Genomic DNA, 27709 nt, shown 5'->3' with positions numbered 1-27709 from the left:
TTTAGCACAAGCTAGATTTTCCTAATGCCGTCCTTCTGTTACGCTCTTTGTTGCCTTGCTGGTGTTGTGTAAGGGGTCACTGTATAACAGCGAGTAGGAATGGAACAGACCTTGTAAAAATCACTGATATTTAAAACTTTCAGCTTTGCCTAGCTACTGCCTTCTGCAAGATGTACTGATCTAACAGGCAATAATGAAAGTATATTTAATCACATAGAGTTAGTCCTGTTAGTAGTTTATGATGGTGGCCTGGGCGGGTTGAATGCAGAAGTGTTGTGGTGTTCAGATCTGTCTGTAGACAAGACATTGTTTTAGTATTAAAAATAGGGGTGAGCTTCCTAAAAAACCAAGTTTGTCGTCCCTCATTGTTGGACTTTTTGATTGTTTAGGGCCTGACAATTCTGCCAGGAATAAAAATAAGCTCCTGATATTTCCTATATCAGATCACATGCTGCATATTTCTATCCATCCCTTAATTTTTCTCTCAATGATTCTACATCATATCTTCTCTTTGGAATAGCTGTCTTAACCTGTTTTCCCTTGTACAACATGTTAGACATACATGGTACACATTATATGTCTAAACATGTAATTTCTCATTTACTGACACATAGTATAATATCGGGAAACCACAACCATGACTGTGATACTGCCCTTGTTTTCCTCTAAGCAACACAGGTAAGATATCTTCTATTAAAAATCTTTTTCTCTTTTCTTTGCACTTGATTCTTATAAATCAAAGAAGTATTTTCTGATGTTATCTCATTTATACCAGGGATGAGGACTAAATAAAGAAATTGCAGTTTTCCTTAGGACCACATTTTTATCAGGACTTTTCTTTTGCACATTGTTGAGGGTGAGAGAAGAAATGGAGCTTGGTGTTAAGTTCTAGGATTATTTTTTTTAACTGCTCAAGTACTAGAAACTAGAAGCTCGCATCCGATTCAACAGTGTATAGATGCTTTATAAAGTCAGGGGCTCTTACCATCATTCCATGTTTTTCTCTTGATACTCAAGGATCCTGTGTTTGCTGTAACATCTCCCACTGAAACTTAGAAGAGAAAAGCAAGGTGACTTCAGTATTTTGCAGTGATTCTCAAAGCACAGTCAGTCATACACCAAAAAGTTATATACTACAAAAGCAAATGCATTGGGACAAGTGACCTGGAGCAATGAGAGTCTTCTAGAAAAGTCAGGTACTGGGTTGGCCCACAAAATCTGGGTGGAGACATTTATTTGGCAGATCCCTTGAACAGCTTAATTACTAAAGCTTCTTTTCTGAAAGGTTATTGTTTTACTGTCTCCTGCATCAGCATTCACAACACAGACTACACAGTCCTTTTCCAGCATGCTAAAATGTAAACCAGCCAGGCTGGCTCAAACATTCTTGGTGTTGACAAATTCCATTCATGGAGAGCAGAAATGAGCAGTAATATCTTCCGTTTCTGGATTTGGAAGAAAATGTCTGTCTTAAGAATGATCGAGCACAGGAATGAGGCAGATGAGAAGCAGTGGTGTCAGCCTATGGCTGTGTGGATGTCATTCCAGCCTCAGCTAATGGCATTACCGTACGGTGCCCTTGGACACCACATTAGGGCTCCGATTCATGACTGAGGACAGCTGGCTTAAGGATGACTCCAGTAGTTTCTGTTCAAGCTGTCCATCTGGCCTTTGCTGCAGAAGTGGTTCAAGTCCTCAACTAACATTTGCGACATTGCAAATTATTATCTAATATATTGAGAAAAATCAGAATTAGTTCTGGTTTACCATAACTCACTCAGCTTTAAGCTGCAGTGGTTAAGTTGCTTCTACAAGAGCATCTGATCTGCCTGGAGCAAGGGCAGGTATACCTGAGAGCTGGAGCAGTTGGCCAGTCATGAGAACCCTTACAGCATACACAAGGTGAGCTGTTGGTTCCTAGATCTGAGGTCTTTTGATACTAAAATAAAAAAAAAGCTTTAGAAAACTGATTCTAATTTAGCAAAATTAATATAATTACAAGTGCTCAAATAAACATCACTGCCCTGTATTTTTCTCTCTTGACTATGGTATGAACTGAATTAATGGAGTTTAATTTTATTGGAGTCCTTGCACTTGGCTTGACTGTTACAGTTCTGCAGTTTTAAATGGTGTGAACTTGGAGCTCTCTGTAAGATTTCACATGCCTGCTATATCACCTCTAAAACCTGCCACATTTTCTAGCACCATTTCACTGTATCTCGCTTAAGCTTCCAAAAGCACAAAGGTTCTCCAATAACATTGAATGCTTCAGGTGCTTTCACTTTTTGTTAATGTTCTGACTTCTAAATTCTTCCAGACCATTTCCGTTCATGAATGCAGATGTCCTACGTGACCATGCAGATACAGGTTCTTCAGTTATTTTCCCTCCCCATTCTGGCAACGTATTTTACCACTACAGCATAGGTCAACAAGGCAACTTTTTTCATTTTAAGTGCTTTATCTCATCACTGAAGTTTTTAGTACCTGATAGGAGACTTGAACTTTCACATCCCCAGCCTGAGGGACCCAGAGGCTGTCTTCTTAAGATACAGTCAACTTCATCATAAAATCTCATTTTTCTCCTGGGATTACCAAGATGCTCATTTTCCTTCTGCAGTGCACGGTATTCATATTTTAGGTTCTTGTACTTTGTGCGACATTGTTTCCAATCTCTGTCTATACCACGTTTCATTAGCCTTCTGGCAATTTCCTCAAATATTTCTTTATTTCTCGTGGCCCCTTCAAGCATTTGTTGTATCTTTTCATCTGACCATATGTTTATCAGAGCTCTGACTTCATTATCACTCCAGTGTTTTCCTGCTCCAGTATCATTAACTGTAATAACTTTAAAGTGATTTTGTGCTTCTTCCAAGGGGATGTGATTGTCTGAAAATATAAATGAAACAACAACTGAGTATTGCTGAATATACATACATTAAAGTGTAATTGTAGCTAATGATTTTGTAACAAGCTGAGGGATTAATTAATGTTTATAATACTCCCTTGTTATGAAAATCTTTTAACTTTATGGTGTTAACATCATACATGATTACATTTCTCTCAAGTATGCAAAATATGTAGCAAGTGAAACCTCTTGTTTCTCTAAGGCATCTAAATTTCCACATTTTGTCAGTGTAATTTTGTTGCTGTTGTCAAATTAAACACAGATCTATCCAAGCGCTGCATGAAGGAAAGCAATAAGCCTTAAGCTTTAAAGCAACAAGATACCAGTATTGATAATAAAATGGCTTTCCAGTATGGTGTCAAATTAGAATGGCATGGCAAAATATCATGCAAATGAAAATGCTACTGGGGATTCAATCAAAGAAAAAAAATCTTATCTGTGTATTCAGAAGTAGGAAATGCTGCTCATCAGATAAACATAGAATGCAAAGTTGAACTACAGTATTAATGCAAGTTTTGCTCATGACAGGGAACAGAGCTTTGAAACTAATTTTTAAGTTTAGTGATAAAGCTAGACGGGAGTCAGAAGTAGAAAAGTAAAGCCATGTTTACAGTAGAGATCTGCTTGGTCCAGCTTTGGTACTGAAATTACAATGCAATTTCATTTCAGAATGAATACATGGAAATTAATACTCACCTGTCCCGACCATCCGTTTTGTTACTGGCGTACAAGATCTGTCTTCTGAGGTAGTGCTTATAGAATCATCATCTATAGAAATACATAGATTTAAGTAAAATAGACTTGGACTTAGACCAATAAAGTGCTAATATTATTGTCATCCTCTGCAGGTAATGCCTATCCACTTAAAAATGTCATAATCCATTAGCCTAACCCATTAATCATAGAATCGTATAGGTTGGAAAAGACCTTTAAGATCATTGAGTTCAACCGTTAACCCAGGACTGTCAAGTCCACCACTAAACCATCTACATGTCTTTTAGATACCTCCAGGGATGGTGACTCAACCACATCCCTGGGCAGCCTGTACCAATGCTTGACAACCCTTTCAGTGAAAAAAATTTTCCTAATATCTAAATTTGATTACCTGGCACTTGTTACCTGGGAGAAGAGACCAACACCCACCTTGCTCTAACCTCCTTTCAGGGAGCTGTAGAGAGTGTTAAGGTCTCCCCCTCAGTCTCCTTTTCTCCAGGCTAGACTCAGACCCCAGTTCCCTCAGCTGCTCCTCATAGGACTTGTGCTCCAGACCCTTCACCAGCTCCGTTCCCCTTCTCTGGACACGCTCCAGCACCTCAGTGTCTGTCTTGTCATAAGGGCCCCAAAACCGAACACAGTGTTCGAGGTGCGGCCTCACCAGCGCTGAGCACAGGGGGACGATCACTGCCCTTGTCCTGCTGGCCATACCATTTGTGGCACAAGCCAGGATGCTGTTGGCCTTCTTGGCCACCTGGGCACACGGCTGGCTCACGTTCAGCTGGCTGTCAGCCAGCACCCTCAGGGCCTTTTCCTCCAGGCAGCTTTCGAGTCACTCTTCCCCAAACCTGTAGCATTGCGTGGAGTTGTTGTGACCCAAGAGCAGGACCTGGCACTGAACCTTGCTGAACCTCATACACTGGCCTTGGCCCATCGGTCCAGCCTGTCCAGATCCCCCTGCAGAGCCCTCCTGCCCTCCAGCAGATCAGCACTCCCACCCAACTTGGTGTCACCTGCAAACTTACTGAGGGTGCGCTTGATCCCTTCATACAGATTGTTGACAATGATATTAAATAGAGCTGGCCCCAGTACTGAGCCCTGGGGAACACCACTTGTGACCGGCCACCAGCTGGATGTAGCTCCATCCACCACCGCTCTCTGGGCCTGGCCACCCAGCCAGTTTTCCATCCAGCGAAGCGTACACCCACCCAGGCCCTGAGCAGCCAGTTTCTCCAGGAGAATGCTGTGGGAAATGGTGTCAAAGGCTTTACTAAAGTCCAGGTAGACAACATCCACAGCTTCTCCCTCATCCACTAAGCAGGTCACTTTGTCATAGAAGGAGATCAGGTTAGTCAGGCGGGACCTGCCTTCCATAGGCCCATGCTGGCTGGGCCTGATCCCCTGGTTGTGCTGCATGTGCTGCCTGATGGCCCTTGAGATGATCTGCTCCATAACCCACCCTGGCACGGCGGTCAGGCTGACAGGGCTGTAGTTCCCCAGATCCTCCTTCTGGCCCTTCCTGTAGATGGGCGCCAGGTTTGCTAATCGCCAGCCAACTGGGACCTCCCTGTTTAGCCAGGACTGCTGATAGATCATGGAAAGTGCCTCAGTGAGCACTTCTACCAGCTCTCTCAGTTCCCTTGGGTGGATCCCATCCAGCCCCATAGACCTGTGTGTGAGTGGTGTAGCAGGTCAATGAGCATTTCCCCTTGGATTATGGGGGCTTCATTCTGCTCCCCATCCCTGTCTTCCAGCTCAGGGGGCTGGGTACCTGGAGGGCAACTGGTCTTACTATTAAAGACTGAGGCAAATAAGGCATTTAGTACCTCAGCCTTTTCATCATCCTTTGTTACTATGTTTCCCCCCCACATCCAATAAAGGATGAAGATTCTTCTTAGCCCTTCTTTTGTTGCTAGTGTATTTACAGAAACAATTTTTACTGTCTTTTACAGCAGTAGCCAGGTAAAGTTCTAGTTGGGCTTTGACCCTTCTAATCTTCTCCCTGTATAACCTCACAACATCCCTGTAGTCCTCCTGCATTGCCTGCCCCTTCTTCCAAAGGTCATAAACTCTCCTTTTTTTCCTGAGTTCCAGCCAAAGCTCACTGTTCAGCCAGGCCAGTGTTCCTCACCACCAGCTCATCTTTCAGCACATGGGGACAGCCTGCTCCTGTGCCTTCAAGATTTCCTTCTTGAAGAATGTCCAGCCTTCCTGGACCCCATGGCCCTTCAGGACTGCCCCCCAACGGACTTTGTCAACCAGGCTCCTAAACAGGCCAAAGTTGGCCCTCTGGAAATCCAAGGTAGCAGTTCTGCTGACACACCCCACCACACACTTCTTACTCCTCCAAGAATTGAAAACTCATTTAATGATCACTATGCCCAAGATGGCCTCCAACCATCACATCGCCCACAAGTGCTTTTCTGTTCACAAACAGCAGGTCTAGTGGGATGTCTTCCCTAGTTGGGTCACCAGCTGTGTCAGAAAGTTATCTTCCACACACTCCAGGAACCTCCTACTGTTTACTCTCTGATGTATTTGCAGCAGACTTTTGGTAAGCTGAAGTCCCCCACAAAAACAAGGACTAGCAATTGTGAGACTTCCTCCAGCTGCTTATAGGGTATTTCATCTGCCTCTTCATCCTGGTTGGGTGGCCTTCCCCCCTGATTCTTACCTATAAACACTCAACCCCATCATCGCCATCATTAAGCTCTAGACAGTCACAACACTCCCTGACATACAGGTCTACCCCACAGCCTCTCGTTCCTTGCCTGTCCCTTGTGAAGAGTTTATGGCCATCCATTGCAGCACTCCAGTTGTGCGAGTCATCCCACCATGTTTCCATGATGGCAACTATATCATAGGTTTCCTGCTGCACAATGGGTTCCAGCCCCTCCAGTTTGTCGCCCGTGCTGCATGCATTGGTGTAGGTGCGCTTCAGCTGGGTTATTGATCCTGCCACTTTTTGGAGGGAGAAGCCCTAATTCCTACGTGACCATTCTCAGGCCCTTCCATGGTTTCTAACACATCAATAACCCTTGTGTCTTTGCTGACTCATGAATCTCTGTCCCCTGCCTCCACTGAAATGGCAGACCAAAGGGCCTCACTAGGACACCATCCCTCAATCATCGGTGTGCTGCCCCCAGGCTTATCTCTAGCAAGCCTGGTTTTATCCTCTTCCCCCTTCAAATGTAGTTTAAAGCTCTTTCAACGAGCCCTGCTAATGCCTGTGCAAAGATCCTTTGCCCTCTTTGAGACAGGTGTACCCCGTCTGTTGCCAGCAGGCCTGGTGTCATGTAAACCCACCCATGATCAAAACCCCCAAAATTCTGCCGGTGACACCAGGCTCGGAGCTGGCTCTTTCTGTTTCTTCCCTCGTCATTCCCTGCAACTGGAAGGACAGAGGGGAACGCTGCTTGTGCTCCTGATCCATTAACCAGTTGCTCTGCAGTTTCTCTTGATTGCCCTCAGACTTCTTGTTGCAACTTCATCGCTGCCCACCTGAAAAACCGATCACGGACAGTAATCTGAGGGCTGTACGGGGGTTCCCCTTCACAGCTGTAACCCGGGCCCCAGGGACGCAGCAGGGTCGGGTCTGCGTGCTGGGCCTGCTGCTCCCTTCAGCAGGGAGTCTCCTGAACAAGTCTTCTGCCACACCCCCCCCTAAACAATTTTTTTTATTGGCATTTCTTCTAAGCCTTATCCTTCTCTCTGCCCCTGCATTCCCCAAAAGGTAGCTGTGGATATGACATGGATTTAAAACACTTGATTAAACACGTAGGCATACACGGACGGTTTGTATCTCACATATATGCCTATTTGCATAACATGTTTGTATACACTGATTAGCACAGGCGTGCCTTCCAGATTTTTTTCTTAAGTGCTGCGGGTAGGCCAGGCTTGGCGAGGCTCGGGTGCCATTTGTAAGGGCACATGCCTGTGGATGAACTGACACCTGACAGGGCTGGGCTGCAGCCTTTCCTTCACAGGGCCATGAGTGCTCCCCACTGCCGTCATGAAATGAGCAGGGAACGGGGCCCCAGAAGGCCACTGTCCCCCTTTCCAGTCTGGGAGCTGTGCATGTGATGCGGGTGCGATGGGGAGAGGGAGGCACAGGCACCTGCCCGCACACCTGCACGCAGCATCATTCTGTACAAGCTGCATTGCATGCTGCTGGTGGGGCTTGTCTCAGATCTTTGTGAGAACTGAAAAGAGACCTTTGCTCCTTACTCCTTCTTGTTCTCCTCTGTTCAGGACTCCTTTTGACCACAAAAAAACAGTGGTTTAGAGTCCATTTTAAGCTTCCATGGTGGGTTTCAAAGCTGGGCTTCAAGGTGTGCCTTTCCCCGATTCTGGGAGGGAGGGCAGGGAGGGATGTTAGGTTTTGTGGGGAGGGTTGCAGGATTTTGCCTTCCTTTGGGAGACAGCCATCCATGTTTGTTTACCTTTGGGTGAAAGGCTAGTCTCTGGTACAGAGCTTTTGTGATGGCGGTAACATAAGCAGAAGAAAAAATGGGAAACAATTCATTAATGCTTTTGTGGAAGTCTTCAGCCTCAGCTTAACGTGCACTTTCTACATATAGGAATGGCTCTATCTGAAACTATTCTATGTGACTTCAATGACAAAACAGGGAAGACAGGAAAACTATTTTTTATTCTACCAGCATATGAGTGCTCTTCAAAATCCCATCTCTACCAGAATAGTTACATTGATCTATTATTCTTCTGCATGTATACATGCCAGCTTTTTTTCCCTCTGCAGAGCTGAGGCAATAATAGATTTGCGCTTTTTCACAGCATAAAAACTATTCCTTTTAGAAGTAAAATTCAGGACCCATCAGAATTATTGAAATCACGTGTGGACACCAAAACCCAGCTTTGCTGACTCTGGGCTCATTTCCTCATCTTGGACTGCTCTGAGGCTGAAATTTCACTCTTGTGTGACATTACTTGTTGGGTTGGGAAGGAGAGAAAGATTAGTCATCATTGGTTTGGTAGGGGATGTCATACACCGTCTATATTCAGTACAGTTTTTGGTAAAGGGTAGAAGTAAATATTCCTTCTATGTTTTGAAAAACTGAGTGCATGGTTTCGACTCAGAAATAAGAGATTGTTGGTAAATAAGCAAGGTTCATTTGATGTGCTTTCTATAATGGTACTTGCTAATATATGCACAGAGTAGTACTTAGAATTTTTACATTTGCTTTATAACTTGCTTTCTCAAGTGATTTGGCAAATACTTGTTTTTCAGAAGCCACATGCAGGAATAAATTTTATACTTATGGAAAACTTAACATCAGAAATTATACTCTTAATAAGCATATGTGTGTGATTTACTTGCAGTGCCAGAAAAAAAGTGTGTTTTCATTAATAGGCTGCCCCATAACTCTTAAGAAAATTCTTGCATCTTCCTTTAACATTTGCAGCTATTGGAAGTACAACCTTGGGCCAGGTCTACTCCTGGGCTCTTAAATGATATTATTTTTTAAAAAACTATTACCAAAAAACCCCATGGTGTCCATTTATGTGCTCCCCTGCTCAGCCATGCTGGCTCTCTAATCTCTTTCTGCCTTTGGCAACAGCACCTGTACTGCTGACTTACATGATTACTATCCTCAATTGGATATCACGTGACAGGAACAGGGATTTTGTGTGTACAAGGCAGTCAGTTGATTTGCATGACATTTTATTCTATGTCATTGTGTATGAACTCTTCTCTTTGCATTAGTGTGACCTCGCAATGTCTCTGAACTTTCAGGGACACAGCTTTACTTTATCCTCAGTGTAACTTGTGTTGCTGTGTGGCATTGCTGTGATGGCATTGCTCTGATGTTGTCCTTGGTGTCATACTCGATACAGTTGTCTTTCATAATCAAGATCGACCTATGCAAACAGTTGTAAAACCTCTATTGGATAGGGTGTCTCAACACCCAAACTCCAGATAACATAACTGCCAAGAAGGAAGCTCTTGCCTGGATCACAGAAATACTGATGCACACAATAGAAATATTTTTATGGTAGAAACTTTCAGTCTAAAAGGCAAAAACCCTGTTGTTCACATAATCATTATAATAGAATTTTTTATTCTTTCCATTAACCTCTGAGTACAAACAACACTACCATAAAGTGTATTTTGTTCGAGGATGTCAGGACAATTTCAGTGTCATTGCTATTTCCTCTGATGCCTTTTTTTCATGACCTTCCATCATTTCTATGTGCATTTATTCCAGAAGATTAATATCCCTACTGTATTCTAATATTAAATTGTAATGTTTTTAATAAAAAAAATCTTCTGAATACTTGTCATTGAATGTATGACTTCTACATATTGCCGAGGCTCTGATTTCGACTTTCCTTATAAAATAATTAAGAATATTTATGGCACTTGTTTGATAGCGTATAGTCTGAAATTAAATGCACTGTCATGGAGTAGTTCGAAAAGACAGATAAGGTATAAAATTTTCAGTGTTTCTGGACAGCTGTTCAGCTCTCCAGTTTATCCTCTCTAGCAACTGTATATGAAAAAGAACAGTATCTGTGTCACAATCAAATGCAGATTTACCACATCTAGCATAATAAGGAGTACGTTGTCTGGGAAAATAAGATTTTGTTAATTGGGGGAAGGAGAAATAAGTGTTTATACATTTTTGCAATATAAAATGAAACAAACCCCAGTTTTTATCATAACGAAGAAGCAGAATGAGTATAATGTGTGGAAATAACATAAGAACCTTAGAAATCTGCAGTCCCCAGTAAAGTAGAATGTGCTGTTATAACCATCAAGACACAGTCTTGACCTACCTATGTCAATCGTCTCCTTCTTTATTTGTGTAGTTTCCAGAGCTGCTGGGGTGGAGTGGGCAAAGTCCCCCTCATCTTCAAAGATTTCTGTAAAAAAAAAATATAATAATTACAGAGTTCTAATTAACTAAACAGGTCTTGAGTTATGTCTTGGGAACCACCAACTAAAGAATGCCATTAATGACAACTATTGTTGAAGATTTCATCTCTTAATACATTAAAGCTGCCATTTCCCTGCAGCTGTGGGTTTAAGAGCAGAGCGTATGCACTTAAAAATAAATCCAGAACACCATGTAACAGCTGTCTAATACAAGTGTATGGATTAAATGTGCCAAATCTTAAGTTATTTAAACCTAGATCAGAATTTGTAGAATGTTCGCTGATGAGCGGTTGTAAGATATGTAGTAACTGGTGACCCTCCATGCAGCAGAACAGGCAAGACAGTGACTTTCCTAAGGGGTGCTGCAATACATACTGGAATTATTGGAAGACTCCAAGCGACTGATGCCATGAGTCACTGAATTAACCCCAAAAGGGGTGAGGGTCCTGACACTGCATCAGGGTGCTGTGCTTGGACCACTGATCTGCAAGGCTGCCTGCCTGCCTAGTAAAGACAAAGTACTAAATGCCTGTCCTGAGAGCATCCTCCCTGCAAGAGGTTTACATCACACAGCTGGGCCCTGGCTCCAGGCAAGGTGACAGAGGTGTCCCTGGGCTCCCCTCCACGGGGAGGAGACCTCCACTCCTCTGCCATTGGCCCTATGGTGTTCGGGGGGGACAGCTCCACCCCTCAGCCCTGGGAGGGAGGGATGGACTGGGGGATGACGCAAGTGGTCTTTGTGATCCTCATTCCCAAGGGAGTACAGAGATTAAATGGTGAAGGCCACACCACGGATCGATGACAGCAGTTTCTGGCTCCCAGCCTGTTCTCAGTCCATTCAAGAATATTTCCCCTAAACATTGAGCAATAAAGCATGATCTAGATTCATTTTATTAAAAATTACCCCCCAAATCAATACGGCCTTGTTTGCATCAGATGTTCTTTACGATGTGACCAGCATCATGCGCCTTTTAATTTATTTTTTTTTTTTCTTAGTGAGCCAAGAATGTGGGTAGGGAGCCTGGCTTTTTTTACTAAGCCACCGTTCAGAGTTTTTGGAGGGAGAGCATGAGGAGAGCAAGACTGAGCCAAACAGAACAAACCATCAACGGTTTCTGGCATGGATAAAACACAGTGGCTCCGTCCGCATTGTGTAGTGAAGCTATAGACAGTTGCCAGCAAATATGCTTAATCTCTACTTTGTGTTTGAAGCGTTGCTCACAAGGCCACCAGAGCCATGCTGTCGCAGTCTTTCCTTTTACCCGCTCAGACTGATACAAGCTCTGTTCTCTTTTGGCACTCTGTCACTATCACCATCCTGGGTTCTGGCACATGAGGCAAGATTAGTAATTTGTCACCTAATCCTTACTCTCGTGTGTGTTTTGTTAGTATAAAAGGGGAGTAGGAAATGTCAAAGCTAGGGAAATTTTGGAGTGTGTGGCCTATGTTTACTCTCCAACAGCTTGCAAAATTGCTGCTGCTTCTGTCATGCAGATCTATGAGACTGGATACAGACAACTTGGATGCAGTTAGGAGTTTGTATGCTTGGGCTGAGCCACGGAATAATCAAGAAGTTTTGCACTTCTCTGAAACACTCTACTTCACACCAGCCTGGGGCATATGTATTAAAACATTATCTTTTGACTTTGTATGTTTTAAAATTCCAAGCACACAGCCGTAAGTCTTCAAGCCAACATAAGTGCCCCAGTATGCACTGACTTAAGATCTTAAACAACAGATTTTTAAAAAGCCCTTGCTTAGAAATTTACCCTGGCAGCGTCATGAGTTTGTTCTGAATTTGTTCTGAGAAGGACATACAGTAAAGTACGCTGGGCACCAAAAATCCTACAAAATAATGACAAGAAAAGTCATTTGAAGCAAAATACTTGCTGTAGGTATTTTTTAAGAACATCAAGCTACTGGTATTCCCTAGAATCTTGTTTTCACCTCCGCTGTTGTTCCCTGGCCCTTGTGTTTAATCAGACACCCCTGTGTGTGCACAGTGACACACTGGAATGTACACACACACCACAGGGTTTGCATGGCTGGCTACTGCCTGGGCTAACTGAAACAGTTTGGCTCTTCCGAACAGATTTCTGGAATTCACTGCCCTCAAAACCGATCCCGTGAAACAGAAAACATCAGTCAAAACGACCAAACACGGGTTTATTTCCAGGCTGTTTTAATATGGGTATCTTTCACCCGGGAAGTGCCATTCGCGGCGGCCCCAGCCTCCCCCGGCGGCTTTGGCCGGCAGCGGAGCGGGCCGCCTGTGCCGTGGGCTCCTGCGCCCCCTGCCGGCCAGGCCCTGCCGCTGCGCCCCCGCCGCCCGCCACGGGCGCACCTCGGGGCTTGTTTCCCTCCGTCCGCCCCTTCCCAGGGGGCACGTGCTGCTCCCCGAGTTTAGGCAGAGGAGAAAAACAGTACCATGAAACGTCAAATAACCAGGTATTTCCCTGGAACTGGGCAGGGTATTTGTCTTTCGACTAATAGCATCTTAAGTTTTTCCCTGCTAGAGTACAGCAAACCTGACGGGACCATTTGTAAAGGTCAGCAGTGGCGACAGTGTTGCAGAGATTCACATGTAAGCTGGTGAGAAGCACATGCGCTGCTGAGGCAGCTTGTGCACCTCTGCATGTTCACACAGCTGCGGTGGCCAGAAAGCAGCTATCTGCCCAGGCTAGCTAGTGTATGTCTAACTGACAGCAGAGTACATCAACTCCATGTATTAACTAGGAAGATACCTTGATACAAGGTGAACAGAATTTATAAATTCCTAATTACATCCAATTGAGGGGGTTTACAATTTTTTTTTTAAAGGCACGAGTATAAATTACAATCACATGCTTGCTGAGCAAGTTTCCTACGAAGGTTCTGTTGAATATGGAGTAGTCCTTAAGAAGTCACATCCTAAAGGCTATCGATTGTCAGACATCTGGTATCAAAGATTCAATGTAATATATCACTGCCTGATTGACTTTTTCACTACTTGTCAGGAAGTAAATTTATGAATACAGAGGTACATACAATCTCTTTACTTGCCAGGTTCTCACTTTAAATTTATTCCAACCATCTAGGAGAGGCATGTATCACAATTCAAGAATAAAGGGTCTCCATGATATTGTAAAGTAAAAACTGAGCATCTTTTCTCTGCTTTATGTAATATCTAATTATGTTACAGGTAATAACATTAAAGTCTAGGTGTTTTTTACTATCTGTGGTAAAATAATTTGAGTCTGTATCACTCATTTGGGAACCAGGGAAAGAATTTTAGAAACTGAAACTGCGTCGCTTCATGATGTAGTGCTGTGGTTTTGCCTTTTCTTCCCTACAAAAGTTTGAACAGTAGTCTTTAGAGTGGATAGGCTGAGCCAGAGACACTTCTGAAGTACTTGCTGTTTTAGCTTTCCCCACAAAATCAGATTGCAGTTACAATTATCCAGAAACAAACAAAATATGCAGTTAAAATCCATATACTTGAGAAGGCAAACTGTAACCAAGGTAGGCTATAGATGTCTTAACACCTACACTTATCCTAAAGGAGTGTTAAAGCGTCAAAAATGAATGCTCAGAACTTTACTAGAAGTAGTCTGTTAACTCCATCTTAAATAACTCATTTGGAAGATTGCAATCCAAAAAGTTACAATATTACGTAGCTGCAGGCAGTTGAAAACTATGTCAGATGACAGTTTAGTGGCACTGCTCAATCTATGTATTATTACAGTATCTCACTACTGTTCATGTATATGTAGTAATTTTACTTGTTGATGGGGAGAAACGGAATTTTATGCATTTGACAAGTTGTCTTAACTGCATCTCACAAAGTACTCTTCATGATTTCTTATGTATTTTTCTCTCTCAAAATGAGGTCCCTGTAAGCAATACACTTTTCATGACAACCTATTTTTCTCCAGTGAATGCCTCAAGTGCCCATGGTGGTGTGGTAAAAGGCCAGTTACATATTTCTTTGTTAGTAAATTTAAATTAATAAATGTAACTGCTGTTGAATGGTAAAACAAAATTGCTACTGTCCAGTATACCTCAAATTACCTCTCATGATCAACCATGTCTTTACTTACTTGTCATAGGTGTTTCTTTCGTTATACGCAGAGCTGCCTGATTCTCTGGAGTAGTATTTACAGTAACATCATCTGTCAGAAGATTTTAAATTTGATATTAAAATCTTTAAAGTTCACATTAGGCCATTTAAAATTCTGTAAGACTACTCCTTAATGCCTAATTTAGACCATATTCTGCCTCATGCTACCGAAAGAGATCATAAGGTCCCTTGTGGCACGTCAGGTCTGTCAGCCTTTGATACTTTCATGTGTCTCTAGCTGAACGTTAAACTCCCGCTTCCCCTGAAAGTTACCCTTTCAGATGCAAATCATAATGTTTCTTTGTAAAGAGCATACGACCTTCATAGCCAGTGCTCGTAGTGGTACTCTTAAATGAAGTTTTCATTCCCCAACATGAGAGTTTACACAATTACATTAAAGATTGATCACATTATATTGTGAAAAAGAGAATGCAGTTACTAGTTCATGCACAGGAGAGTGAACAATTCTAATCCTTGGAAAGACAGAGTTTAAGTAGAAGTAAATGTGGTAATACATTGCACTCAGCTTGTTCAAACCAATAGTTTCTTCTTCTTTACATCTTGGGCCATGAATCTTTGAAAAGATTACTTACGAGACTGTTTTTATCGAATTCAGCAGAGCACTGTAAATGTGCATATATGCTTGTACTGAAAGTATAGTTATCACCATGACGTTATCTCCTGCTTGTAAATATTTTGGGTCTTTGTCTCTTCCAACCATAATTACAATGTGGGCTTATTTTAGAAATCCATCTTGATTTACTAAATTGAGGGAGTCATTTATATAAAATAGAAGACTTTTCAGTTTACCTGAGTCAGAAACTTTCTTTGTATCTCCAACCCGTAGGTCTTCTGACATATTACTAACAGAGTCCTCTTCAGCTGTGTCTCCAGGCATTTCTGCGTAAATAATGCTATGTTAATTAGGGCACTGCATTTGTGTACTACATAAGAACAGCTGTGCTGTGTCAAATCAAAAGATCCATCCAACCTATGCCAAAAGATCCGTTATGCCAGCAGGCAGTAATAGATGCATTAGCAAAAAGCTTAGAAACAGCAACTGAAGAGTGAATCCTCCCCCAAAATGTTTTCATAGTTTTCAGAGATGATCTCTGTGCTATATTTTTCTTCACTTCTTCCATTAGTTTACTAACTTCTAGTCTTGTATTTGGCCATTGTAATATCATGCCCTGTGTAGGACTCTTACTGTGTAATAAAGAGTTTTATGTTTAATTTTATTCTTAAACAACAGGCATGTTTCTGGTTGTACATACCAATAAAAAATGTTTTAACTCCTGGGTAGTGTAGGTTCATCGGTCTAATTCTGCATTAATCCATCCAAGTTATTTTTTCAATAACAGCACAAAAATAAAGACAAGCTCTGACAGTATTCTTGGTGTTACTCCTTTTGCTATTTTCACCATAGCTGTTTCACTGGTTTGGGAGACTTGCTCCAAAGGCCAGTGAAGCTGGACTATTGGGGACAACAGGAGAAAGGAAATTTCAGTGTTAATTTTTTTAACCAATGTCTGTAACTACAGACTTTTTTGCTCAATGTCTTTATTTTTTCTCGTTACACAGTCTGACCATCTCTCTGATCCTTTTTTGTTTGTTTGTTTTTTTTTAAACTAAGCTGGTAACAGTCTCTTCTGCCGTGATTTTGACCGGAATGGCCTCTCTGCATTGCTTTATTTTATCCTATGTCTCCATCTTTTTTTCCTCCTTTTGCTTCTCAGTTTTGCTACAAAAAGTCTGAGGCAATCACTCAATCTGAAAGACCACCTTATAATGTAAGACACAATAGTAAACTTCCATTTGGTGTTTTTTTCCCCCCAGCAAACTGGTTAATCTGGTTGCTCTTTTTTTTTTTTTTTTTGGTGTTCTTTCAAATCTCTAGTGTTGGAAAACTAAATGTTTTACATTATATATGGGTAGCTGAAGTACTTACCTATGGAGTCCTTTTCTGATTTTGCTTCTGTCCATTCTGGAGGCCTCTCACTTTCATCATTATCTGATTTACTTCCTTGTTCCATGGTGCTGTGCCCCAGAATAGCATCCAGTTCATTAAAAAATTTCATACTTTTACTTGTACTCCCTGAGTCTTGGGCACTTTTAACACTCTTGTATTCATGTTTCAGATTTTTATATTTTGTCCTGCACTGCTTCCAGTCCCTGTCAATTCCAAACTTCTGAAGTCTAGCAGCAACCTGTTCAAATATTCTTTTATTTCTCACTGTCCCCTCCAGTTGTTGCTGGATATTTTTGTCTGACCATATGCGTATCAAAGCTCTGACTTCATTAACAGTCCAGTGTTTTCCTCCTTCATTTGCTACTGTTGGAATAAAAGCCGGTGTTTTGGAAGCCTCTATTGCTGACGTTGGATTACCTGCATCGTGTGGGGTAGGGGAGAGACACAGAAACGGGTTACCTGCATTGGGTGGTTGGGGTGGGAAAGGACAGACAGAATGAGAATGAAGTATGCCATTTCCTCATGACTTGTCTCTCCAGAGAAAGACGGAGTAGAGGTGACATTAAAATCGAGCTACTGGTTATTAATTTTTCAGCATTTTTGTTAACTCTGACATCATTTTTGCCCTCTCTTGAAAACCAGCACTGGTAGTGCATGTACATTTAACTAACCTGAGAGGAACATTCCTTTCTTCTGTGCCCTAATACACTGAACTTTACTTGTAACACCTTTGAGAATAACCAAGGACTTTTGACACCTCTGAGAATAACCAAGGAACTGTTTTGTCATTCAGACATTAGAGAGGAGCGCTGTTCGGCAGAGAGCAAGTGCTGCCTTAGCACAGCAATAAATTGGGCCCCGAGTCACTGACACTACCATCAAGACTTGACTTTCTGCATTTGTGCCATACTCATGGTTTTACACACATAGAGAGATTTAAACTGGGTAAGGATCTGAAGAATCTGATCCTTAACTCTTGACCAAGTATCCAGTTTGTGAGGAGCTGATGAATGGAGACTTGTCTTCAGTCACAGGAGCGTTTGTGCGATAACGAGCACAGTTCTCGTGGTACAGAACCTCCTCCACCTTTTCTCAGTGCAGGTCAATCAATGACATTTGGGGATTTTTATTAAAAAATTAAGTTTGAGTTATCTTACTCTGCAGAACTAAGATTTTTTAATTTTCTTCAGTCTTCAACTTTATTTTTTAATGTTTACTTGTTTCTAATTATGAATTTGCTCCCAGACTTCATTTTGATTATCAAATTAGTTTGGAAAGTGGTTTCTCATGCATTTTCTATCTAAATCTTTGCAAAAATAACTATAAAAACAACAAAAAAAACCCCAAAAAAACAAAATTCCAGCACTTCAACAAAGACATCAAACATGAAAGTGCACAGTAACTGACACGTTTTTTTCCAACCATACTGAAGTGATAAATGCCTTTGCCAGTGTCTTATTCTAAAAGGGCAAGCCAGGTTACCGGGGTTGGATACTTTATAGTCGCTGAGCTTTATGTGATGGCAAAAATATCTGACCTTTGCTTGTACATACAGCTTCAGTGGAGTGTACTTGTGTATAGCCACCTGTCTGAGGACCAACTTGTCCTAGACAGAGGCATTCTTTGCTAGTCTCCGTAATTCATTCTGGTTGTGAAAAAGCTGTTCGGAGATAGCGGTTTTCCCCTGTTCGTCCTGCCCTGTGTTAATCAGGACTCTGCAGCAGCCAGCTCACTGATACGTTGTTGAGGAGGGTAATTTTCAGGTTACGTATCACTTATGCTTTCTTCATTTCTTCCTGGGGGAGTCAAAGAAAATGTTTGTTTACAGGTGAATGCAACCGTAGGTCACAGGTGACAACTGCCAACATCAGACAGGCTTGGTGTAGTCTCTCTGCTCATTGTTACCGGGAGCATTTCAACTACCTGGATTTCCAGAGTGGTCCATTCTGCACTACCAGAGCGTGCTGCGGGGGCCAGAGAGAAGGACCCAGGGGAAGAGAAGAGGAAGACAAATGCAGAAGGTGCTCCCTGCACTTCTCAGTCAAGCCACAGAGCATGGGGCAGTCTGGGAGGGATAAGGTTTCTTTATAGCTCTTGTGTAGACCACCATTTCTCACTAGTAAGCTCATTTGCAACTAGGCTCACTTTTGGTTGTGGATGGTAGTTCAGATGAGTGCTCGTGACATAGTGTATTGCTTATTCCTTCTGCTGTATGCAGAGTGGAAAAAGGTGCCAGTGTTTGTTCCTCATTCCCTTTAAAAAACATTGCGATTCAAAATATATTACCCACAAGCACTGCTCTGAAACAATGTGAAAATTTTCCTTATGCCTCAAATGTATTTTAGCCCTAATCTGTTTTTTAAAAAATTGTTAAAACAGCTTATGTGGATGCCCCATCCCTGGCAGTGTTCCAGGCCAGGCTGGATGGGGCTCTGAGCAGCCTGGTCTAGTGGAAGGTGTCCCTGCCCATGGCAGGGGGGTTGGAACTACATGATCTTTAAGGTCCCTTCCAACCCAGACCATTCTACAATACTATGATTCTGTAATATGCATTATTTTTTTATCTGGAAGATAATTTTATGCCATATTTGAGTTTTCTCTAAGCTCCCTCAAAATGAGATATCTGCTGAAATGAAACCAAAATATTAAGCAATATAAATACAAAGGGCCCAACATTTTTCTTAGAGTGGAGTTTGAAATCTAAAGACTAAGACAGGTACTAGGGTAAGACAATTCAGTATCAGTACACAAGAGCCGATGCAATTGAAGTTACTTTGCTAGCTTTGTAGAAAGTAACTTTCTCAGAACCGAAGACTTTTCTAGCAGGCCAAATAAATCTGCTTTGTGCGGTGTGTTGCAAGAGCACTGAGTAACACAGATATATTCCTGTAAACCTTGATTCAGATACTTACTGCAAGAGAAGACTTGTTTATATATATATGTGCATATAACTCCATGTGAGATTCTTGTCCCTTCCTTAATGTCTTGTTATGCCGGGTAAAAGGGGTATAGCGTGTAATGTAAAAGCTGTAGGTTTAGCTGGGACCTTGTTTTCTCCCTGAATACGGCACCTTGGAGATTCTGTATTGAAAGTTGTAACTGGATTGGGATGTATATAGATGGGCATAGAGGGTATATAAAAAATGGAAAGAGCATGTAGGAAATTCAGGACAGTGCTACTGTTCAGGCATGGGATCAGCTCATCAGTTGTCTAATGCTGCCTAAAAGGTGCTCAGGCTCCTCCATTCCTTTTAGCAGCCCCTTGAAGAGGCTCACACCTAGGATCTTCTTCCTCTTTCTGGCTTGCCAGATTTGGGCCTTTCCTCTGTAATGACTTTCCTGAGCAAACACCTATAGTAGGATTATGTCCGAGTGAGTTGTATGGCTGGTTGGACTAAAGCATTGCTGACCACCCCTCGCTTGGAGAGGAGATGCAGTTTGAAGACCGCTGCAGATCTGGATTGCTCAGTGAGACAGCTCTGACCTCTGCATCTCTCCTGGCTCAGGCCGTTCACTCATGCTGCTTTAAGCAGAAATGACATGAGTTAGAGAAAATCTGCAAGTTGACAGTGGTTTCACACCCTACCATTTGGCATACTTTCCACTAGCATTTAACAAAATGAGTGTGGTTAATATGACCAAGTTATAGCACGGGATGTGTTTTGAACGTGAATGGTGGTCATGCAGGTGTTACATCATATACAGTGGCCAATATCTAGTTAGTGATGCATGAGACTGCCAAGTGCTAAAACCCGGAAGGAGATGGTGCAAAATGTGGCTATTTTAAAGCTATGTTGATCAGAAACAGAATGACGGCGGATTCAAGCTGTCAGAAAGTGCTCTGACAGCCATGCCGCTTTTTAGTTTTTGATCTCTCTGTGCCATCATACTATACCTAGTTGAACTGGTCTGACATGAGACATAAAAAGTAGTGGATCTCCTGGAGCATCCTCATCATCTTCTAAAGAAACTGATATTTCACCTGGGAAGGAAAGAGGTTTTAGATGAAAAATAGGTATGGACTATGTTAGCTTAAATTAGTTTAAGTGAAAATGTCCATACGCAATGAGAAGATTATTAACTTTGTAATCTCCACACTTAATTTGTATTTAAATAAAATTTAAAATTAATTTGGCCTGTCACCCTAAGAGGACATGAGTTACAGGAAGTAAATAAAATTATTTTACCTCTTGCATATGAAGCCTGTTTGAAATATATTTTTAAATCCTTGAAGAAACCAACTTGATTCTAGTGACTTGTACACTTTTCACTCAGCATTTGGGATGGACAGCACATTAAAAGTATAGTTTAAAAGTAGATAATGAAAGGTAAGAGACACGCAAATAAAAGCGGACTTTGCATACGGATTCACATAAGCACAAAGCCATTTATGTAACAAAAAAAAAAAATATCCAGGAAGAATTATTTAGGGAAGTGTATGAAGAAAACAAGCATGTTCTGCAAAGAGTTCAGGAAATCTATGAAATTCATTAATGGCACAGGGAAAGCAGGAAAAGTATTGTAACTAGAGAATGGATGTATTTGTAGCTGACAGGATTCTTCAGTCTAGCTTTTTACAGCATGACATTCCTACATTTCTCTAAAAAGCAGTATTATATAGTAATTGCTATGTGAGTTTACAAAGCAGCATACGTAAGTCAGGTTCTGAGTCAGCTTCATTTTCATGGAGGACAGACTTCTAAGTTCTATGTTCTATAGTAACACGCTGTATTCAACGTACCGTGTTGACAGGGAGGTTTGAAATATTGATTCACTGTACAGGGAGTTGAGCTACTGTCAGCTCCTGCCAGGCAGGTCACACAGATCAAAGCTACCTGTTCAAAGGTGCTGCGGCAGCTCGTCACAAGGAGCAGTAACAAGGTGCGGTTAGGATGCAACCTGGTATCCTGACACAGGTGAAACCGAAAACTGCACTTGAAAGCATTATCCTAAATCCTCCTGACTTTCAGCAAGGCTCAGAATGACTCATAGATGCAGTGGCCTGATCTCCGACTGCTCCCAGCTGTCTGCCTTGCTTCTCTGGCAGGAGCTGCTACCCCCTGCGGCCGGGCTGATGGAGGGAAAGGTGTGCTCATCCCTCCACCTCCAGCACCAGGCTGGCCTTTTATCTGCTTAGGAGCTGCAAAGCAAGCTAAGGAGAGGGGAAATAAATTCTGTCAGAAGGCTGCTGAGTATCCCATGGGCACCAGGATGAGCAAGTTTAATTACATCATAGTATTACAGAGAAACAATTTATTATAATTTTAAGTAAATAAGAACAGTTAACACAAAAACATGTTAGAATATTTGATGGGGGGAAAAAAGCATCTGATGAGCAAAAAAGTTACTCAGTAAGAGCAATACACACTCTTATTACAAAAAATATGCATATGAAATACAATGACATGTTTAATGTTAAAGTCCGGACACGGAAAAACTACATACGAGTGGCATTTTCGAGTCGGCATTTCTGAAGGATCTTTTTGCATTTCTAGTAGCTGTCTGAGTTTTGTATATATGAGAATACTGTCATTGCTGATGCATTTCTGCTCAGACTTGATACCTTTTCTGCATTTGCTGTGGTAAAATGAAGGTCAAGTAAAGTGACTGACCAGCGCATTAATATTTAAACATAGAGGACTATGAAAGAGTGTTAGTTACTTAATATGAGATACTAGGCGAGCTTTACTTCCGTAAATACTGCAGTTAATTTATTAATACTTGATTTAACTTGAAACAATCAAACTGATTAACAAAATGGGAAGGTGATTCATTTGAACTGTAACGAAAGATAGCATTTTTCATAGTGCACCATCACTCTAATGGATTTACTTGGCTGTCGATTACTGTTGCAGTACACAAACTAAATTTTGAGATAAGTGAACATGTTGACTTAGATCTTTTTTAATAATTGTTTAAGCTACAACTTGTGTGTGTGCCTCTGAAAACATGTATTTTGGGAGGACAAAATGAACATCTCTGGCCTCTGCTGCCGTTAAGTGCCTACGCAAAAAGCGCCATCTTTCTGTGAGTGAGCTGGGAATTTGGTGTGTACGCTACTACCAAGTTTGTCCCGAGACACCTCTCAGATTTGATTGTGATTTTCAGTATCAGTTTCTTCAATTACACGTTCAAAAGAAAACTGATTTTACCAGATATGAAGAAAACACTCAAGGAAACAGTACAGAAATACCATTCAGTTCCATAAACGTGGTCTTTTTTCCTTCCTTCCTTCCTTTCCCCTTCCTCCCCCTCCCCAGCAACCTCCCAGTAGTTGAGATAATCAGGCAAATCAAACAGAAAGACATGCTTTGTAGCTTTACATTAAGGATGGATATGAATATTTAGACCGAGGCTAAGCAGAATGGTAAAAATACAGGAATTTCTTTGGGAGCATGCCTTGTCCCTTTTCATTCTTTTTAAACAAAACAAACTAGTACAGCTACTAAGTTCTTCAAATAAAGTAAGACGCCCATGGTGGACAGTATTATTTGGCACAGGTTTTAGTTTCCTGATAGCATTTTGTTCTTGCTACCCAAGTCACAAGCCTAGACATCCTCGATGCCTCCAGCTCTGTCAAAATGAGGCATCTCGGCATCTTGGCATCTTTCTAAAGCGGGGAGTGACCATTTTCCCTTTCTGTAAGGCTCTGCCTTTGAAAGGGAGAAGCCCGGGGGGGGGGACCTGCAGGGATACAAATACACTTTGGTCTGTTTGCCTTCCCTTTGAGGATGACACCCACATGAAAAGCAGTCCCTGTCCTCCTGCAGACCATGGGGGAGCAGCCAGGTTCAAGTTCAGGGGCAGCAATTTGCCTTGGTGGGTGCAGGGAATCGCGTTTCCTTCTGTGGGAGCTACACTGTCAGATCTGCCCCCACAAAAGAACTTGTGAGCATCAGCTGCAGAGCCACCGATGCCATTTTAGCCTTACAAATGCCCTTCAAAGTCCTGAGCTGGGCGGACAGGGCAGCACTTGACCGCAGGCGGAAAGGACTGGGCCCCTAGTACGGTGTTACTTGCTTAACTTGTGCTCTTAAATGAAGAAAGTTGGTGTTCTCACAGCTGCTCTCTCTGCCCCTCTTATGGATGCACGCATTCTGCATAGCTGCAGGACGCATTTCTATCTTGCTGTGTTTTCTTTGTGGCTGAATCATAATTGTTGTGAAAAACTTTGCATTTGAATTCTTACCATTAGTATTGCATTATTACACTTAGTTGCATTTAATTTTTGTTTATCCATAAAACTTGGGGGGGGGGTGGTGGTGTTTGTTTTTTAAGGGAGTAACAGAAATGCTTGTGCATTGAAAATATTTATTTTAATTATATCATCTTTAAAACCAAGCTGCCCTAATGCTTCAGAATGAGGTGTGTCTCACCCAGGCGTAATTTTTGTAATATATATTCTAGTTTGGTATTCGCAACTGAAATTAAACTTTCCTGATTTAAACTTGCTAGAGGTCTAAAGCAGATGAGAATTAGGATTAATAGTTGGTGCAAACTACATCAAAAAACAAGAGGGTAATCTAAGGGCAGATCCTCAGATGAAGGACACTTAGTTCCATGTAGTCCTCAAAAGTGTAACAGCTTGTATTGGCCTCAGTTCTGCAAGTTTAAAAATAAAAATGGATTGCAATACACGGTGCAGAGAGAACATGTTAAAATACTATAAAATTGCCATTTTAATTTGAAGTTACTTTGATAAATTAAAGACTTTGTCTTAGTGATGACAAATTAAGGTCAAGCTTTTTGTTAAAGTAAACAATGACAAGAAAAATGGCAATTTCTTTTCCTGGGATCTGTAAAACAGCATTGTAGGGGGATATGTGGAAGGGTACAAGGGCAAGCTGTATGTCCAGCTCCTTTCTGTGCCCTTGGCAATCTCCCCTGATACAAACGCTGAGTTTTTTGTTTTCTTTAAAAAGGTTCACAACCTTAAATGATGTAAATTACCACATACTGTGGGCACAAACAGCTCAGCTTTTCATTTCTCTATTTAGCCGTCTTATTTCGGTACTTTTTACTCTTATTGGGGCTTATGCTTCAGTGACATTTAGGATGTGACAAGGAGATTTGAGTGATGTCAAATAGCAGATTGACCCTAATGAAATGTTAAGCATAGCTTACATGCATATGTAGAGAGGGCTGAATAAAACAAGAGATGCAAATAATTTCGTAAAACCCCCTTCAGAATAAAAGCCATTGTATTCATTTGGTTTGCCTCAATGACAAACAACGTTGAGTTTTACTTTCCTCACATTACAATTTTTAAGATGACATTATTAAACACCTCCCCCCCCCTGTTTCTCAAATATTTAAGTTGAATTACTTACAAAATTATTTACCTTTAGCCATCACACCTAAATTTGCAGATACAGGGAATACGAATAAACCCCCTAGATTTCACTCGTATCACCAATAACGATTTTCAAAAAACCACGCCGATTTCAACCTTTACTTTCACCTTTCTCTAAGTTCCCACCCGCACCGGAGCCTGGCCAGACCTGCTCCGCCAAGTACCGCGCACGGACCAGCGTCACCGGCAACGGGAACAGCTTTTCCTCATGTACCGTTTCCAGCCAGTGCAGAAGCCTAGACAGCGGCGCGTACGCACCAAGGCTGCAATAGGAGCAGTTACCATAATTTTGCTAGAATTACGCTGTATTTACAGACTTCGACACTGGTGGGTGCTAACATTTTCTTCCCCGGCGCAAGGAGTGCATCCAGTCAGTTCCAGCAGCTGCGCAGCCTCCGCTTCAGCTCAAGCGAACTCAGGCTCGGGGTTTGGTCCCTTTGGTTTTTAAGCAAAGAGAGAAAAATAGAAGCAAAAACGTTTTGTTTTTTTACCTTGCGCGCTCTCTGTGGTGGGGCTTGTGTTCAGCTGCGCCTCAGTCGCAGAACACCTGCCGTTCTCTTCTGCTGCTAATTGTGTGACAGGTTCGTATCGCAATATGGCATCCAGATCATGGAAAAACTTCATGGTTTTAGTGACATCCCCCGAGTTGTGGGCATATTTAACCGTTCTGTATTCATACTTCAGGTTTTTATACTTTGCACGGCACTGTTTCCAATCCCTGCAAACTCCTAACTCCTGCAACCTTTTAGCAATGTAGATGAATATTCCTTTATTCCTCAGGGTGCCGTGGAGTTGCTTTCTGATATTTTTTTCTGACCAGACGCTTAACAAGGCTTTAACCTCCTCCTCAGTCCAATGCTTCCCCGCTCCACTCTCCATGTTGAAAGTGACCTGGAAATGATTCACTATTTCTAGCCAAGATTTTGTTTCCTAGGAAACCAGACGGCTGGTTGTCAGCGAGCTCCGCCGAGGTGGAGGGATCTGGTTTTACTGGCTCAAGCTGCCTGAGGGGAGTAACTTGAGAAACTGCCAGATCAGCGGGCGGGGGCGGCGGGGCAGCGGCGCCGGGGGCGGCGGCGCCTTAACCCTTCGGGGGGCGAGGGGGACAAACCCACTCGCGCTATCCAGTTGCTTTAAAAAAAAACACACCACACACGAAAACAAACAAATAAAAAACCAAAACCACCACGCGACCCACTCCCCCGCAAAACCCGTCCGTGCCCACCCTTCGCTGTGCGGCTCCAGCCGGGGAGCCCGGGGCTGCGCCCTCCGACAAGTTGTAAGTTTGGAGGAGTTGGTGGTTGTGCCCAACCGGAGGACGAGCTGCTGTAGAAGTGTTTCCATGTGCAGTGAGGCTGTACGCCAGACTTGTTTTGCTTGAGTTCAGAAGCTGCGGTGTCCGATATTAGCTTGATGTGCTCAAAACGCTTTTATCAGAGGGTCCACATAGCTTCTGGAGGGGTAGATGGCTAGCTTGTCTGCTGGAGTGCGAGAATGCAAAAGCTTCTACATAGGCGATCCGTGGAAGAAACAATGCATCCCCCTAGGCAAAACCATCTGGGATCATCCCACTTGGCGTTTGCTTCTCTGTCTAGGATTGGGGTTGAACCGGTGGTGGTATATATGCGCATTTTTAACTCTAGCGTTCATGGGTTTATTAGTGATATCTTAATGAAAAGCTTGCATATTTAAACGTCTGACTAAACTGGTAGAGCTGTGCGGGCTCTGCCGTAATGACATTGAGCTTACTTGGTCATGAGAGCTACCTAAGGGATGGGGGCCACCGAGGTGGCACACGGCAGGGGCCTGCCTGCCTTCAGCACCTTCCCTTCCCTCTTTCTGCTATTGATGTTGTTGGTGTTTAAAGGGACGGTGTCCCTATTCGAATGGCAACTGCCTGTAACATTAACATCGGGGTAACAGCTGCTGAATGCAGCAGATCAGCTCTTAAGTCTCACTACCTTAAGTCTCACTACCTGTCTTTGTGCTTGCAGGTGGGACATCTTCCCGAGTTAAAATGAATGTGTTTGAGTTTTTTCTCTTGAAGAGCTCTGTCAGTAACAGGGCAAAGTCGCTCTGATAGGTCTGAAGCTCGTTTTGTTTAGCTTTCTGTAAGCAATTGTTCTTTAAATTTCTGGTTTACATAGAACTGGGGCTAGTGACCAGTAGAGGGATTTTAGGAATGGGAGAAAATTTCTAATGAGCATGGTCAGTGGTAGGTTAGTGTCCATTCTGTAGATTTTTGGTGCCCAGTTTTATTGTTGGCTATACTAAATAATATCAGTTACTTCAGTTGAGTTAAACCAGTCTAGCGCACAAATAGCATCTTTGTCTAATATTCTAAAAATATTCTGAATGTTTTCTTTTTAAGAAAAACATCTTCGCTTTTCAGGCATTACTGTATATGAGAATGGATGGGAGCTTACCAGTCTACCACAGTCCTTACGAGTGTTACGGGCATGGTGGGTCTACGGCAGCAGTTTTGTTAGAGGGAACACTCTGCCTTACTCCAGGAGGCCTTGTAAAGGGAGATTTGAGTAGCCTGCACTGTTGCCCACTAAAACCCAGTCTGCAAAACATCTTTTCCATGGATAAGGACTGAAATGCAAACATTGGGCAGCTGTGCAGTGTTCTGCCTGCTTCCATCAGGGCACCCGTGCCTGCTGCCTGCCCGCCCTAGGGACCGAGCCTGGAGGCAGGGCTGGGGACAACGGGGAGCAGGCTCGGGAAAACCCTCCTTCCAGCTGATAGAGCTCTTCTGCTCAGCA

General features: G+C 42.4%; 2 protein-coding genes across 3 annotated transcripts in view; one reads left to right on the top strand and one right to left on the bottom strand.

Moving 5' to 3' along the window:
* The window catches only part of LOC121089192 (trihelix transcription factor PTL-like), a 29575-nt gene extending 3589 nt beyond the window's left edge, over positions 1–25986 (bottom strand). Inside the window, exons 1-9 of one of the 2 annotated variants that reach the window (XM_040596210.1) lie at positions 25433–25986; positions 20484–20570; positions 16568–17005; positions 15430–15519; positions 14600–14671; positions 10421–10507; positions 3602–3673; positions 2485–2886; positions 986–1051 (exon numbers count right to left, since the gene is read on the bottom strand). In XM_040596210.1, the coding sequence (XP_040452144.1) occupies positions 986–1051; positions 2485–2886; positions 3602–3673; positions 10421–10507; positions 14600–14671; positions 15430–15519; positions 16568–17005; positions 20484–20570; positions 25433–25820 (1702 nt within the window). In that variant the 5' untranslated portion in view covers positions 25821–25986. The remainder of the gene's footprint in view (positions 1–985; positions 1052–2484; positions 2887–3601; positions 3674–10420; positions 10508–14599; positions 14672–15429; positions 15520–16567; positions 17006–20483; positions 20571–25432) is intronic. The other variant, XM_040596220.1, reaches the window with a different exon arrangement.
* The window catches only part of PPAT (phosphoribosyl pyrophosphate amidotransferase), a 54158-nt gene that overhangs the window by 9365 nt on the left and 17084 nt on the right, over positions 1–27709 (top strand). The gene's annotated exons all lie outside the window — the stretch shown is intronic.

Source organism: Falco naumanni, chromosome 1, assembly GCF_017639655.2.
Source record: "Falco naumanni isolate bFalNau1 chromosome 1, bFalNau1.pat, whole genome shotgun sequence".
Classification (NCBI taxonomy): Eukaryota; Metazoa; Chordata; class Aves; order Falconiformes; family Falconidae; genus Falco; species Falco naumanni.
This window is presented reverse-complemented; position numbering and strand designations above follow the sequence as displayed.